The sequence below is a fragment of the Aotus nancymaae genome, unplaced genomic scaffold, assembly GCF_030222135.1.
Source record: "Aotus nancymaae isolate 86718 unplaced genomic scaffold, 86718_ANA_hifiasm-v0.15.2.pri h1tg000020l, whole genome shotgun sequence".
Lineage (NCBI taxonomy): Eukaryota > Metazoa > Chordata > Mammalia > Primates > Aotidae > Aotus > Aotus nancymaae.
Genome location: NW_026988432.1, coordinates 39,895,640 through 39,910,466, shown reverse-complemented (window position 1 = coordinate 39,910,466; position 14,827 = coordinate 39,895,640). Strand labels below are relative to the sequence as shown.

Genomic DNA, 14,827 nt, shown 5'->3' with positions numbered 1-14,827 from the left:
CCTCCCCTGCTTCAGCTCCACCTCGAGTTACTTTCCTCAGAACCTTCATTTTGAGATTTGGGGTAAAATTCATCGATGTTGTTGGAATTCTAGAAACACGTCTTGGCACTACTGAGTTCATCTTGCAATCGCCTTATGCCCTTTCTTTGCTCACACTCTTTGCCTTGCTCCCAAGTGGCCTGGGTAGCCAAACTGAGGCTGCGTCTGGGCACACAAAGCCCTTCGAAGGTTCTGCAGCTCTGACCCATCCAAGGGCCACATGGAAGGCTGGAGGATGCCCTGCAGGGGGCACAGAGACGAGTGCCTCCAGCCTCTGCTGCTCCCACCCATGCTCTGCTGACCTCCCTTGCTCACCACCCACCCTCCTTTCCCACCCCCTCACCCCACACCCCTCCATGAACAGCCTTCCAGCCTGGCCTACCACAAAACCCCAACCTTCAGCTTTCTTTCCTGGTGGAGCCCTAAGTGCTTGAGAATGAGGTTCTCTTCCCTATCAGGAATCAACAGATGATTCAGCTTCCAGTTGTCTTCTCCACCCCTCACCCCTTCATAGTCCTCTGCCGCACCTGGGATCGGGGGTCCCTAGCTCCACCCCTCCTCATCCCTCGGTGATCTTGAGCTTGCACCGAAGGCCCTGCTCCCCTGAGACACTCAGGCCTGGGCAAAGCCTGTGCGCCAGGTTAATCTGCAGGCTTTCCAGTCCACAGGCTTCTACGTGCAGTGGACTTCCCCTCTCAGCATTCTGCTTTCCTTCAAGGAGGGAGGAAGGGAGGCCTGGGATCTTAAAATGTCATTGTGGATGAGGGGCCGAGCTGAGCCCTCCAGCTCAGCCTTCACAGAAGCACCCCAGACTCCTCCTGTGCAGACCCCAGCCTGCCTGCCCACCAGAGCTGGGTTCTTTGTTCTTCCAATGTTAGATCTCCTTCCCTCAGATCAGGGCCCATCCCATGCCCACCAAGTCATGAAATGCCACTTCCAACTCCTCCCAAGAAGCCCTTAGTCCCACCCAGGATAGCCAATGGGCAGGTCCCCTTGGCATGGGAGAAGAGGTCTAAGAAACTAAGAAGGGTATTGCCATCAGATGGGGGCTGTGTGACAACTGCAACTCAGGGACTCCCGGGGACTCTCCCCTCTCCCCTCCACTCCAGCCCTGAGCCCCTCATGGGCATTCACTCCTTCCCACTCTGCCTGCTCCTCTCCTAGCTTGAGAGTGTGGCTGCCTGTCAGGGCCAGGCGCTGTCCTGGGTACTGCAACACAAACCTGAATAGCACACAGCCCTGTCACCAAAGCTCAATCTAGGGAACATCCCCCCACACACCCTCATCTCTCACACATGCGAGGCCCTAGACACACAACACACCCTCACACTCAGTCCTTGAGAGGTCCCAGGATTCCATGGGGCACAGCTGGCTACACTCTTCATTAGGGAGGAGCTGTTCTGCCTGCAGTGTGGCCCCTTCCTGGCCACTCTCGGGGTGGGACTCACAGAGCACAGCCCTAGGTGTGGCAGTGGGATCACTGACCAGCATGGTGAAGCCCAACTCACCGTGCTGGGTGAGGAAATTATGGCCAGGCTGAACCAATTCAGATCTCAGGGCCTAAAATCAGCTGGACTCAAGCAAGGGAGGGCCAGGTCCAAAGCCACAGCCCAGCCCTGTACAGGTTAGACCCAAAGCACTTGTGCCTGCAAAGCCTGGACCCAACACTTTCCAAAAGCATCCTCAGAGCCAGAGTCACAGGACTCACTGGATTGAGGACAAGATGTTTGGTGCACTCTCCAGCTATAGAACTGCAGTGCTAGGAGTCTGAACTGGCCTGCTGCTGGGGCCCAGTTTGTACTTACTGCAGTAAGTGGTGGCAGTACAAGGGGCTCAGAGGCCAACCTCTGAGCTGGGCGGGGCCAGGCTGGGTGGGTTCTGCCTGCTGGCTGTGGACCTGGCCACGTGCATGTTTTTGCCTACTCTTCCTGCCTTTGCTTCCTTCCTTTTAGTTTCCTGGCAAAGACTGCTTAGAGAAACTACCATCTTAGCACAAGACAACAAACCCAAGCTGCCAGAGGGGTAGGGCAGTGGGGAAGCAGAAAACCAGCCAGCAAGGAGAGCCACTGACTCCAATCCTGATCCCACCCACCCAGGACCTCACTTCATGGAACCAAAGCCCAGCTGCGCTCCCCACAGCTGCCCTGCCTGTGCCCCTCTCCCTTTCACAGGTCTGCCCCACTTCCTTCTGACTTGGTCTTGGAAAATCTGCACCACCCGACCCCTGACATCCCCCGCTACCTCCTCCTTTGCTCCCAGCTATGGCTGGTCTCTCAGTCCCTGCTCAGGCTGCCTGCCATTCTGAGCACCTGGGGCTGCAGCTCAGGCCTCAGCACAGATGAATAGCCTTTACTGCCTGTGATACCAGGCAGTGTTTAGCTGCTTTTTTGTGCCTTTTCCTTGCTCGCTGGCAGTCCAGGAGCAGCCAGTTCTCACTGTGGTCCCCAAGGCTGCCTTGAGAAGCTCCCTATCTCCTCCTAGCACCCTCTTTCTAATGGAGCTCCCAACAGTCTTGGGCTGGGATGCCTGACAGCACCATTTGTCTCAAAGAAAATTAAAGGTCAACTTTACTGTAGGAGTTAGGTCACATCATAGTTTTTTAAAGGGCTGCTTAGTTGAAAGGAGGTGATTAGATGGCTGACCCCAGAAAATGCTCACCGCAGAGTATCCCGATGCTCCCTCAGGATATTCAGGATACTCTGGGTTGACAGGTTAGGGTGAGGGTAGGGTGTGGCTTCTCATTCTCTTCACTTGAAGGGGAGTAGGCTCCCTGGCTTAAAACCTTGGCTCTGTGACTCACTAGCTGATGGGCAGGCTACTTAATCTCTCTGCGCCCCATCTGTGAAATGGAAATACCAATACTATCTACCTGATAGGTAGTTGTAGCTATGTAGTTACATCTCCTAGTTGTTACCTCTCAGAGCAGTGCTTGGTGCACGGTAAGCACTGTGTGAAGGTCTAGGGTCCTCATCTTTCTGCTCTTTGCATGCCTTGCTGGAAGACCCCACCATGTTTTAAACCACTCTTCCCAAGCCCCCACCCCAACTCTGAATTGCAACTGGTTCAACCCTGTGGACACTTCTGACCTTAGATCCTAAACAACCTGCCTTCTCACCCCTTCATCTGGGAATTCCTCTAACCTAGAGGTTTTACCCTGGCTTGAGTCAAGGAAGCTAAGACAAGCTACTCTGAGGTGGGGAGGCCCTTGGAATCTCGGGGCATGACCCTGCCTGACGCATATCCCCCTACCCCCCAAATCCTCTAGTTGACTCTAACGCCTTAGTTTTATTAATGAGAAAACAGAAGCCCAAAGAAGACAAGCACCCTAACCCAGGTCACACCTTAATGGCAGAGCTATGCTGATTTAAGAAAAAGTGTTCTATATATAGAAGAAGCTGTTTCACGAAACCTTCCCTCCATTCCTATGGAAATGTACCCATCTGCAGGCTGCCTCCTGGTGTCTGTGTGTGCACAGAACCAGAAGCTCCTTGGGGGCAGGGATGGTGACTCATTCATCCTTGCATCCCTAGCACTGAGCCCAGTGCCTGGCACAAGAAAGTGCCCAAACTCTGAAAAACATGTGTGTTTGCATCTGGACACAAGCCAGAAATGGGCAAGGACGGGAAACCGGGAGGCAAGAAAGGCTGATTTTGCTTTTCCCGGCTTGCAGAGAATGGAGGCACAAGCACTTCTCCAGAGACAAGGCCCCCTTCTGTACCTCAGCACTGGGTGGAAGATTTTCGGGGAGACTGAAGAAGCTGGAGACCTCCCTCCCAAACTCTGGACTCTGAAACTCAAATATGTAATTCTCATGTGCCTGATCTTTCTCCCAAACCCTCTGTTCTTATAGTGACTTGGGCCAAAAGCCTGGGACTCATCCTTGGCTCCTCTTTCAAAATACATCTAGAAATGAATTCCTTCACATCTCATCAACTGCTGTGGCCCTTGACTGAGTGGTCAGTGCAGTAGACCTATGCTTTGGCTCCTCCGAGCTATTATCAACAGAGCAGCCAGGGTGATCCCATTGAAATGCAAGTTACCCACCACTCTTCTGTTCGGAACTCTCCAACGCTCCCTCCATCTCCCATTTCAGAGAAGAGACCAAGGCCGCACACCAGGTGGCCCGCCTCACTCTCCCAGAAACCTGGCCTCCTGCTGTTCCTACCCCACTCTGCAGCCCCACCTTGCAGCCTCCACCCTGACTGTTCCCTCAGAGGGAGGGCACAGCTGCTCCCCTCACTTTCTGGGCTCCAATGCACTTCCTCAATGAGGTCTACACTGACCATGGGGTTTAACTGTAGCCAACAATCCTGACACACTAAATCATATTCTTTGATCACATGCCATTGTTTATTGTCTGTCTCGGGCTGCTCAATCTTGCACACTGCTGAACCTCAAGTACCTAACATAGTAGCTGGCACACAATACTACTGAATAAATGGAGGACCGTGGGCGGCGAGGGGGCAGTCAGAGGGCAGCAGCGTGCTGAGCTGGAAGGGCCCAAAGGGAACCTTAACCTCTGTTCTGTGAAGAAGCTGAGGCTGCAGGAGCCACAGCACTGGAGGAAACCAGATTGAAGGTTGACTTTTGATGGCCTGGGGTATCTCCCATCATTGTTTCTGCAGGAAGCACTTTGACCTGGAGGAGGCGTGGCTGACTGTGTCTCCAGCTCCTAAGCAGGACCCAGCCCACCAGAAAAGGTAACAACTACCACTCATCATGACCCATGCGGGGCAGGCAGGGCCTAGGATCTCAGTGCTGTACCATCACCCTTCTCAGCTTTCAAAGTTCCCTTTGAAAGATCCATTCCTTCCTCTCTTCACTGAGCTATGGGGAAAGGAAGGGGTGCAGGGGTCAAGTGCCAGCCCTCCTGGGAGAACTGGGAAGGGGAGAGCCAGGGGGTCTGGGAGCAGGCCCCATGGGCGGCTGCAGCTCTCCTGGGTAGAACCTGTTCTGCCCCCAACCTCCCTCGGCCTGAGCTTGCCACTTGTTCACCCCAGGGTCCTCTGGCCAATAGGACTGCCAGTGTAGACCCGGAGGCGCAGGCCCAGGGCTCACCTCACCCTCCCGGAGCAGCTCCCTCACTCCTGCCCCTGCTGGCCCTGCCCCAGGGAGATGGCCAGGCCCATTTCTGCCGGGGTGACTGCAGCTCTGTCCCTGGCGGGAGGCGCAGGGCGAGGAGCAGACTGAGCCGGGCGCAGCGGGTCCAAGGCACCAGTGAGGGTCCGGCCCATGGAGGCCGGAGGAGGCGGCGGGTCCGTCTGGTTCCCTCCCAACCCCCCGTCCCCGCGCCCCGGCCGCCCCCGGTTACCTGTGCGAGTCCTGGTCTCCCCCGGGGGACGCTCCCGCCGGCGCTCAGTACGGGCGATTGGCGTCTTTGGGCCGCTTCAGCTGCACCTTGAGCCTCTTCATGCCGATCTGGAAGCCGTTCATGGCCTGGATGGCGGTCTGCGCGCTGGCCGGGTTGTCGAAGCTCACGAAGCCTGGCGAGACACGAGGGACGAGGGCCTGGGTTTCCACGGGGCCGCTCGGGGCGCTGCCGGCGGGGAGGGGCGGGGGCCGGGGGACGGGGCGAGGCGGGCCTGAGGCTCCTCCCCTCGGGCCCCGCCCCGGCGCCCGCCCCCGCCCAGCCCGCGCGCGTGAGCGAGGCCCCTCCCAGGGCGGGCGCTGGCAGGGTCCCGGCTCGCGCACCTGCGCCTCGGCTCCGGCCGCGCCACTAGCCGGGCGCCCGCCCCCCAGGTGGGGCCCGCGGCCGGGCGGGGCTCAGAGAGGCGCCCGCCCCCCACCCCGGCCGGCCCCGGCACCTCAGCCCTCGCCTCGGCGGGAGAGGGCGGACACACCTGCGGGTGGAGGAGTTTATTGGACACTGTCCTCCCTGACAGGAGGGGGCCTGGCAGCGCGAGGGCACGTGGTGCCGGCCTGGGGAGAGAGACGAGTGCGAGGGGCCGGGAGGGAGGCGCAGCCGAGAAACTTCTCCACCGCCGGCCCGGCCGCCCCCCTCGCCAGCGCGGGCGCCCGGCCGTCGGGGGAGGCCCAGAGGCTGAGCCTTCGCGGTCCCTCCGCCCCCACTCCCGGCCGTGCCCGCCCCGCCAGGCTCCGGGGGGCCCGGGCGCCATCAGCACCTCTCTTCTCCACGCCCCGCGCCGTGGACTAAGCACGCACCAGCTGATAGGTCTCCCGTGATCCCCTCAAGAGCTCCGTGACAAGTCACAAGACCGTCAATGCAAGTCAGGCCAGAGCCCTCCGTGCAGAGCGCTTCCCACGCGTGCACTCCTGTGCCCAGATGAGGAACCTGGCGGCTCCCAGGCCCAACTGCGCAGGTCCCAGATGGGCACGGATCATGTTCCCAAAAGGAGGTCAGAAATCACCTTTGGGGAACTTTGAATGCATCTCCTTATACAGACAACACTTTACATCAGCATTTCCCAAACTGGCCCTCCCAAGTGCTCCTGAGAAAGGGCTTGTGTGGTCAGGAGGCTTAGAGCCAGGCCCAGTGGGCCAGTCCAGCGCACCAGCAAATAACGTCCCCTCCCGCCCCGAGTTTAGTAAATAAACCTTTATAGCTTTGTTTAATCTAGTATTTCCTTGAATTTATTTGACGTTAGAGGCCTTTTCTCCTGCAAAAAGGACTTAGATCCTGCAAACTATGTGAAAGCTTGGTGAGACACCGAGGCCTTCCCATCAACGTGCCCGTTGCGTGCTGGTCCCCTTTTAAATGGCCATTAGGTATGAGAGGGAGACACAGCCATCCCCGAGTGAAGTAGAAGCCGTCTTCTCAGTTCATTGTCCATGGTACCTGGGGCCTGCCTGGGACTTCTCTTCAAGAAAGACAGCCCTTCCTCACTCTCCCAACCTGGTGGCTCTTTTTCCCTCTTTCCCTCTGCCCCAGGGGCTGCCTCCATCGTCTCTCTCCTCTCCTTCCTGCCTTGCTCAAGTTTGCTCCTGCAGCCGAAAGAGGGCAACAATTGGTCAGAGCTGGGCCCAGAGCAACAAAACCAACTCTGTGTAAATATAGATGCCAGAATAAATAGGGAGGATTTCAGCTGATCTGTAGTTGGAGATTCGCTTCCAGTGATGTTTCCACCAGCACCTCTCAGCCCCTCCTGGCCCGTCCCCACCTCCGCTGGCCTGTATGTCTAACCACTAAAGTCAAGTCCTTCATAAACCAGAGCAGTTTTCAAATATGTGAATTGTGTGTTGATGCTGCTTTCCCCAGAATAAGGAAGGTGGCTGAGCAAAAGCCTGTCCCCGTCAGGACAAGGCAGCCTGACTGTGGGGGACATGCTGCCCCTCATTCCTCTCATCATCCACAACAGCTCAAAGAAGGAAGCATAAAGAAGATACAAAGGGCTGGAGGAGCTGTCTAGGGCAGAGGGAGGCAGAGCCACTGTGTGGGGAGGGCAGAAAGGAATTCTGGAGGAGGCAGAAGCTCAGCCTTCCTGGAAGAGTTTAGAAGTCCCTGGAACCCTGAGAGTTGACAAGGAGTCCAGGCTCAAGGGAACTTTTCTTCCCTTGATCTCTTAGTAACTGGCTAACAGTCAGAGCAGGGTCTCTCTCTCCCCTGCAGGCCGGAGGCCCCTTTGGCAGGGCTCTGGGCACCGTCTCCCATGTTCATGGTTCCAGGACTGTCTTTCTTCTTCCAGAACTACCTCTCCTGCTCTCTTCCTACCCTCAGAAAGTTTCCACTCTCACGCCCTGTGAGAAGGCCCACAGGTCCAATCTCCCCATGGTGTCCCCGCAGCCCTCCTTCCAACATAGGAACAGTTTGTGCTGGACATGTCCTGATGAAGGTCTCTGGAAGATTCTGCTTATAAATGTACATGTATGCTTATGAAGAGTGAAAGTGGCCTTTGAGGCGTTCACTTTAACATAGGGCCACTTTTATAGCAAAAATAGCACTTTAAGAACAAAGGGGACCTAGTGCTTCCTGAGGGTCTGCCCTGGGTAAGCTCCCTCACAGCAGCCCTGGGGCGATGGTTAAAATCCCCTTTTCACAGAGGAAGAGAGAGAGGCTCATTGTCCATGAGGGAATGCCGAGGTTAGGTCTCACTTTGTTTTTATTTAGTTAGTTGTTTTTGAGACAGAGTCTCACTCTGTCACCAGGCTGGAGTGCACTGCAGCCTCTGCCTCCTCGGTTTAAGAGATTCTCCTGCCTCCACCTCTGGAGTAGCTGGGAATACAGGTACCCGCCACCACACCCAGCTAATTTTTTTATTTTTAATAGAGACCGGGTTTCACCAAGTTGACCAGGCTGGTCTCAAACTCCTGACCTCAAGTGATCCGCCTGCCTCAGCCTCCCAAAGTGCTGGGATTACAGGCATACGCCACTGTGCCCAGCCTAGTTCTCACTTTAAAGGCTTCTGGGATACTGGCAGAAAGTTCAGCTGCCTGGTGTGAGAGAGAGAACCCAAGTGGTTTAACCAGGAACAGCTAGGTTCAACCAGCATCTTGGGAGTCTGTCCTTTGTTCAGGGCTGGTATTTTTGACATCAGAAGTTTGTTCAAGAGGAGAGAGCTTGATTAGAGATATACAGAGGATGTTCCTTTGAAAAGCAGGGGAAAAAAAACTGTGGTCCTGACTAATTTAATTGGCCAATAGCTTAAAGAGGGTAGTGTCTGGAGCAGACTGCTAGGAAATGCTTTCGGAAAGCCGGGCTGCACCCACAGCTGGGACAGTGCAAATGAGCCGAGCCCGGCTATGGCTGGAGACTAAACTTGTTCCAGCAGAGGCGCCCAGAGCTTCCTGGGCTCTCAGCAGTGCTCTTCTCATTGATGTAGCATTTGGGACTTACTTAAGGAGCAGATGCAACTGACTTCCAGCTTGCTGTTTTTACATACATAATTGTAATTCATACAGAGAAATACCAAAGAGCAGAGGGCCGCAAACCTGTCTATTGCTTTTGCTTTGTTTTTCCACCCCCAGAGAGAAATGAGCTGCTGCGGCAATTCCATGCCATTGAAAGACCACAAGTTTCCTGTGGCAGCTCCAGAGGGGAAGGGAAGATGGTGCAAAGATCTTGACTACTTTGGGGAACGTGCTCTGAATCCTCAAGCCCTTCACGATTCCAGAAAGTTGGACTTCAGACTGGAAACTCCTTAACATGTGCTTCCTGATGCTGCTCCACTCCTGTCCCCTCTCCCCTCCACCACCCCCAACTGTGACCTGGGTTCCTTGGCAACACAGCCTCCTACTCTCCCCTCACAGCCCCAGAATCTGGGATTAGCCTGGAGATACTGAGTTTCTGGCAGATTCAGCTCTGGTTCCATGTGTGGCTCTCTGGGGACTGGACTCTTCAGTCCTCATGACTTAGGCATGGGTCTAGCCCGGAAGGAAGGGCTAATGGAGAAGGATGAGGAGGTCAGAGAGGAACAAGGAGGAGTGGAGCAGAGAGCGTGAAATGAAATTCCAGGAGGAGGTCTGACGCTTCCTGGATAGGGTTGCTAGACTTAGCAAATAAAAACACAGGATGCCAGTTACATTTAAGCTTCAGATCAACAAGAAATACTTTTTTACTATAAGTATACACTTATACTAAAAATGTATCTTTTGTCTATCTGAAATTCAAATGTAACTGGGCATCCTGTATTTTACCTGACAGCCATACTTCTGGATGCTTCCAAGTTTTCCCTCTCCCATGTAACACCGTGCCCTGGGCACATTTCCTGCAAGCTGTATTCTTATTACTCAGCTCAAGGACCTCCCATTATTTCCACTGCCTACCACACCCCAGGAGACATCCTCATCTGCATAGCGGAACCCCCACAGCACAGACACCCCACCCAGTGCCTGGACTCCCTCCTGCTGTCCTCTGGCTCACCTCACCCCAGCCCCATGCCTTCCTCATCCAAGTCTCCCCACCTGGAGTTCCCTCCCTTCCTTTTGTGTATTTACATCCATCTGCCTTTCATATCGCTCCATTATTTGGTGCCTCGCAGATTTCACTGCTGTAAACAGAATTTTTATCTAAGCTCAGCGCTTAGGCTTCCTGAGGGCAGGGACCAGTCTCCTCTTCCTGACTCCTCAACAATGCCCAGCTCTGGTGGCCTGAGGCAGGTGAATGGGAAGGGCAGGAGGGGAGCAAAAAGCAGGGTAGATAGAGAGGAGGAGTGGGGGCAGAACAGAGCTGGAGAGAGGAGGCGAAGGGGCAGGGAGGAGAGGAGGCTGGCTAGGTGACTGCCCTGCCCAGGTGGTACGCTCTGCTCTACCCAGGGGCTCAGGCCAGGTCTCCTGGTCAGACCATGAGAAGAGAGGGACTACTAGGGAAATGGGTGTTGCTGGGCTCTGCCTGCTGCCCCTCCTGCCCCTGCTCAAAGTGGACCCTTTCCCTTCTCAGTCGGTTGGAATTTAGCTGGAAGAGGAAACCCGTATCTTGGACTGGGAGTGGGAGATGGGGAGCCGAGTGGGGTGGGTAGGGAAAGCCAAGAAGCCGAAGGAGCAGTGGGAGAGAGAAGGGTGAGATGAGGCTGGCGAGGGCCAGGGAGAAGCTGGGGCGGGCGATGTGAAGGAGCAGGTGAAAAGCAGTCGGACACCGGTAGGTTGGTGCGAGCACCGCCCTGTCCTAGGTGAAGCTAATTGGTTTGTTATCTTTACCCACCAAAGCATTTACTTTGGTTAGTCGCCCGATCCACAAACACTTTCGAGGAGATGACATTACCGAAAGGGAGGAACATCTGCATCAGCTCAGCGTCCCCAAACTCCTGGGGCAGATGGTAGATGAACAGGTTACAGCCCTCGGGCCCTGCGGTGAGGGGAGGGGATGGGCGGGGGGAGGAGGGATGGCGGGGTGGGGGAAGAGAGAGACAGAGGAGAGGTGAGCGAGTTAGGCAGCGCAGCAGGGAGGGGTGGGGGCAAGGTTAGGAGGGGGGATCTCATTCCAGATCCAAGGGTGTCCCGGAAGAGGCAGGGATGCTGAGCTCCGGGTCTGAGCTCCGGTCTCTGCTCTGCCCTTGGGCAAGTCACTGAACCTCTCTGTGCCTCAGTCGCCTTTTCTATAAAATGGATCCCTAACTAAGGCTTGGAAACCATAGGGTTCCAGGGGCGGAGTCAACCTCCTGCTGTGTCTCTGGAAACCAGGTGCGAGGAGAGGGAAGGCCCAGGAGATCTGGCTGCCCAGCCCCTGCTCTGGGGGGACCAGGACATCCCCTGGGGCAGCCATGTCCTGTGCTGGGAGACACCCCACATTCCCCTCTCGCAGGCCAGGCTCAGACTCTAGGAAGGGGGTGCCCATCCTCCCCCTGGCCTGCAGCCTCTCCTTCCCATCTGGCCCTGATGGCCCAACTGTCCTGTCCAGTTCCTCATACCCAGGAAACCAGGATTTATCCTGCCTCCTCCTGTGTGGGTGCGTGGGAAGGGCTGCAACCCAGGCTCTATGATAAGCCAGGAAACCCTCCAGCCTCATGACATGAAGATTCTTCATTTCGTTACCACAGTAACAGCCCTGAGACTTCAACAGCACGAACTATGTGTCAGGCTGTTCTGAGCACTTTATGTGTATGCTAACTCACTTCATCCTTACAGAGGCTTTATTATCATCATTCTCACTTCACAGATGAGGAAACGAGGCCCAGAGAGGTTAAGTCACCTGCCACACAGCTGGGAGAGGGCTGGAGCCAGGGCATGAGCCCCGACTGTCTGTCTCCGTGGTGTGAGTTCTCTCCTTCTTCCTACCAAAAATCTCAATATCCCAGGCCCCCTGAACACTGTGGAGGACTTTAGCTTTCTAAATTTCCACTAGCTATTTACCTGTTTCTTTTTAAATAGTCAAAATGCTCAATTTTAACTCTTTGAAATGGAAATCATTCCAAGATGCATGTTAGATAGTATAATGTCACATGTAATTTCACCTTTTAAAGTGACTTGTGGTCATTTCAATGATGGCATCCAAGCTATGGTGGGAAGGGGAAGGAAACAGCTGCACTTAGAGTTGCGTAAGAAGGGAGGTTCTGATCAGCAGCTGCTGGAAACCCAGGCATGAGCTTAACAGCGAAGGCTGTAAGGTGCCGACATGGGCCACTCCATGGCTTTTACAGCCACAATCAACCATCCTTGTCCTCTGGGAGCAGCGAGGCTGCCAAGCAACCCAGTTGTGGAGCAAAGGCTCTATCTAGAGTCTCTGCCCCTTCTCTTCTTCTGCTCCTCTACCTTCCACTCTCCTCCTCTTTTTCTCCATCTGTCTCTATCCCCTCAAGGTCCACAGCCTAGGGCAAAAATTTCCCCAACCCCTAAAGCTGCCGAAGGAGGCACTTGGCCTCCTCCCTCCTTGGTGCTCACCCTGCTCCCTCTGCCCACCCCAGCCCTCCGGCCTCCCCTCCATGGACAGCTGGCTCCCAGGCATCCTGCCAGGGGACGGCGCATTCAGATCCGGGCACAAATGTGCTCCCTTCCTCCCTTCCAGGGGTTCCTAGTGCTGGATACCCCTGAGCTCTGGTGGCCCTCCCCTCACCCTGTCCCCTCCAAGCATGCTGTCTTCTCACTGGTTCACGCCCTGTGAATGTGCCCTTGATGGCCCCCAGCTCCCCATAGCCTCCCTATCTGAAAGGACCTCCAGCCTCTCCCTGCTCATGCCCCAAGTCCATACTCCATCCTCTGGGGTCGGGCTCTTTCTCCTTTTGTCTGGCGGTTTTCTCTCCAACAAGACTGGCTGCTCCCAGGTGCATGCACCTTTTCATGTCTTCCTGCCCAGTCCCCCTCCAGCCCCGCATACACCTTCCTTCCTCTCCCATCCTCATTCTTCCAGGTGCTGACTGCTCCTCCCCATGCTGACACTTCACTTGGGGCCCTGGCTCCAAGTTCAAGTTCTGCAAGCTGCTTTATGTGGAAGCTGCATCTGTTCTCCTTAGAAACAAGGAGCCTTCACAGACAGGGCTCACAGGCTCAGTCCCATGTGCACAGTATGTGGCGGAGCCCCAGAGAAGACTCTCCAGCCCAGGCCTGACGGGGAAGCCAGGGCAGCCACTCTGGACCCTTCCCCTGGACTGTGAGCCCACACACTGTCTAACTCCAGCTACTGCCAAGCCCTTCTGCACTCCCTCATCACAGATTACGGAACATGCAGATGGCAGAGCTGGCAGGAATTTAGAGACCAATCTGGTCCACAACAGCCTTCTGAGAAATGGTGAAGTGGAGCTGCAGCATCAGAAAGCAGCTACCCCTGACCACCCTGTAGCCCTGGCAGAGCCACTGCAGCAGCCATCCCTGAGGGCAACCTCGTCCCATCTCTGGGGCAGATGGCCTCTGGGGGATTCAGGCATCTGTCAGTTTTCAGGCTCAGCTCAAAGATGAGGAGCCAGCAGAAGTGTCCTCCCCTGCCCAAAGAATATCTTGATATTTCCATGGCATTCCATATGGGGAGGGGACCATGACGTAAAGAGGCCAACTCTTGGCAGGGCCGGAGGAACACAGCCTTCTTTCTTATCCAAGCCTTGGACAACTCTGTGGGACATGGCTTTGGGGCTCCAGCCTGCCTTTCGTCTGCCTCTCCCTGGCCCCACGCTCACCTTGGACTCTGCAGCAGCCGTACCATTGCTCCCGCTGCTCCCCCTGCCTGGACCGCCTGCCTCCCCAGCTCTATGTGCTGCCAGCCTCTGCCCATCCTTCCAGACCCACAAAAGCCTTCCTGACAAGCCGCTCCCAGTGCCACGCTCTCACCCACCCATGCCGAGTGGCTCTGTTGGTATTGTGCATTACCCTTCCCCATCCCCTGCTTCCCTGAGGTGGCTCAATCCATGCACCATGGCCTGGGAGAGTGGGGACAATCATGGCAGATCCCACCACCCCAAGGAGAGGCTGGAGCCAAGACTGGCCACACAGGGCCTAGACTAGGGAGCAGGGTGTGGGGGAGCAGGAACTGTAGCTACTCAGAGATAGAGAGAAGGAATGAGGAGGAGTGCAGAGCTAAGCACATGGGGTAGTGCAGAGCGTGGAGTGGGCGGGAGGCAGGAGGGTCCATGAGGGCCTGAATTTGTTTAAGACCTGCAGTAGGGGCTGTCATGTTTGTTGGGCAGGGTGGCATTGACCTGCAGCTGTGTGGGGGTTGGGGCAGGATTTAGAGACTCCTGAGTCAACAGGTCAGGTGATTCAGGGAGCTGACGATGGCCTGAAACTAGTGGGAGAAAAAATAGCAGGGCCTGTGGGCACAGCATTCTGTTCTGGACCTGGAGCAGGCAACATGGGGACCCCTGGACCCCACCCCTTGTGGCCCTGTTCTGACTGATGAAGGCTTGGACTGGGGAGAAGGAAAGGGCAGGGCAGGCCCAGGGCTGCAGTCCAATGAGGGGACCACCCCCACCCCCACTTCACCAGTGGTAGCCCAGTGTTCCTCAGCTGCAGCAGCGTGAGGCAGGGGATGGCCTGGGCCTTCCTGTCCACCCCTCTGAGTTCCTGTAGCTTGGATCTCCTGGGCATGGGAAGCCCTGATGCCCCCGATCTCAGAAGCTGCCTGCTGGGTGTGAGCTGGGGCAGTATGTCTCATGCACAGCCTTGGAAGGGGTGCTAGCTTGGTAAAGGAAGGGCGGTGTGCACAGACACTTGCGGAATGGAGTTTGGGAGCAGACTCAGCCGGCTTGGTCCTCAGAGCCCCCGCAGAAAGCTCCCCACTCTCCTCACTTTGTGGTGAGGACACTGAGGCTGAAGGGATAGAGTGATTTGTTCAGGGTCACAGGGGAAGGAGGTGGCAGAGTCTCACCCAGAAGGGTGTTCTCCGAAGCCCGGGCTCTCAGCCAGGCAGGCTCTGGCACCTGTTTGGGGTCCCTCACTGGGCCTGTCAAGTGATGTTGGCCAGCCCACTCTT

At 56.0% G+C, this 14,827-nt stretch overlaps 1 protein-coding gene across 50 annotated transcripts in view; it reads right to left on the bottom strand.

The window, feature by feature from the left end:
• Nucleotides 1-14,827, bottom strand: part of CELF4 (CUGBP Elav-like family member 4) — a 321,991-nt gene that overhangs the window by 4,021 nt on the left and 303,143 nt on the right. For 21 of the 50 annotated variants that reach the window (XR_010343624.1, XR_010343626.1, XR_010343625.1 and 18 more), the window contains exons 11-12: nucleotides 10,694-10,777; nucleotides 5,351-5,522 (exon numbers count right to left, since the gene is read on the bottom strand). Coding sequence is in view for 44 of the 50 variants with exons in the window: in XM_012440775.3 (XP_012296198.1) it covers nucleotides 5,395-5,522; nucleotides 10,694-10,777 (212 nt within the window). In the remaining 6 variants the exon portion in view is untranslated. Of the gene's footprint in view, nucleotides 1-5,350; nucleotides 5,523-5,879; nucleotides 5,959-10,633; nucleotides 10,778-14,827 lie in introns of all 50 variants that reach the window. The other 29 variants (XR_010343630.1, XM_021670055.2, XM_012440779.3 and 26 more) reach the window with 3 other exon arrangements.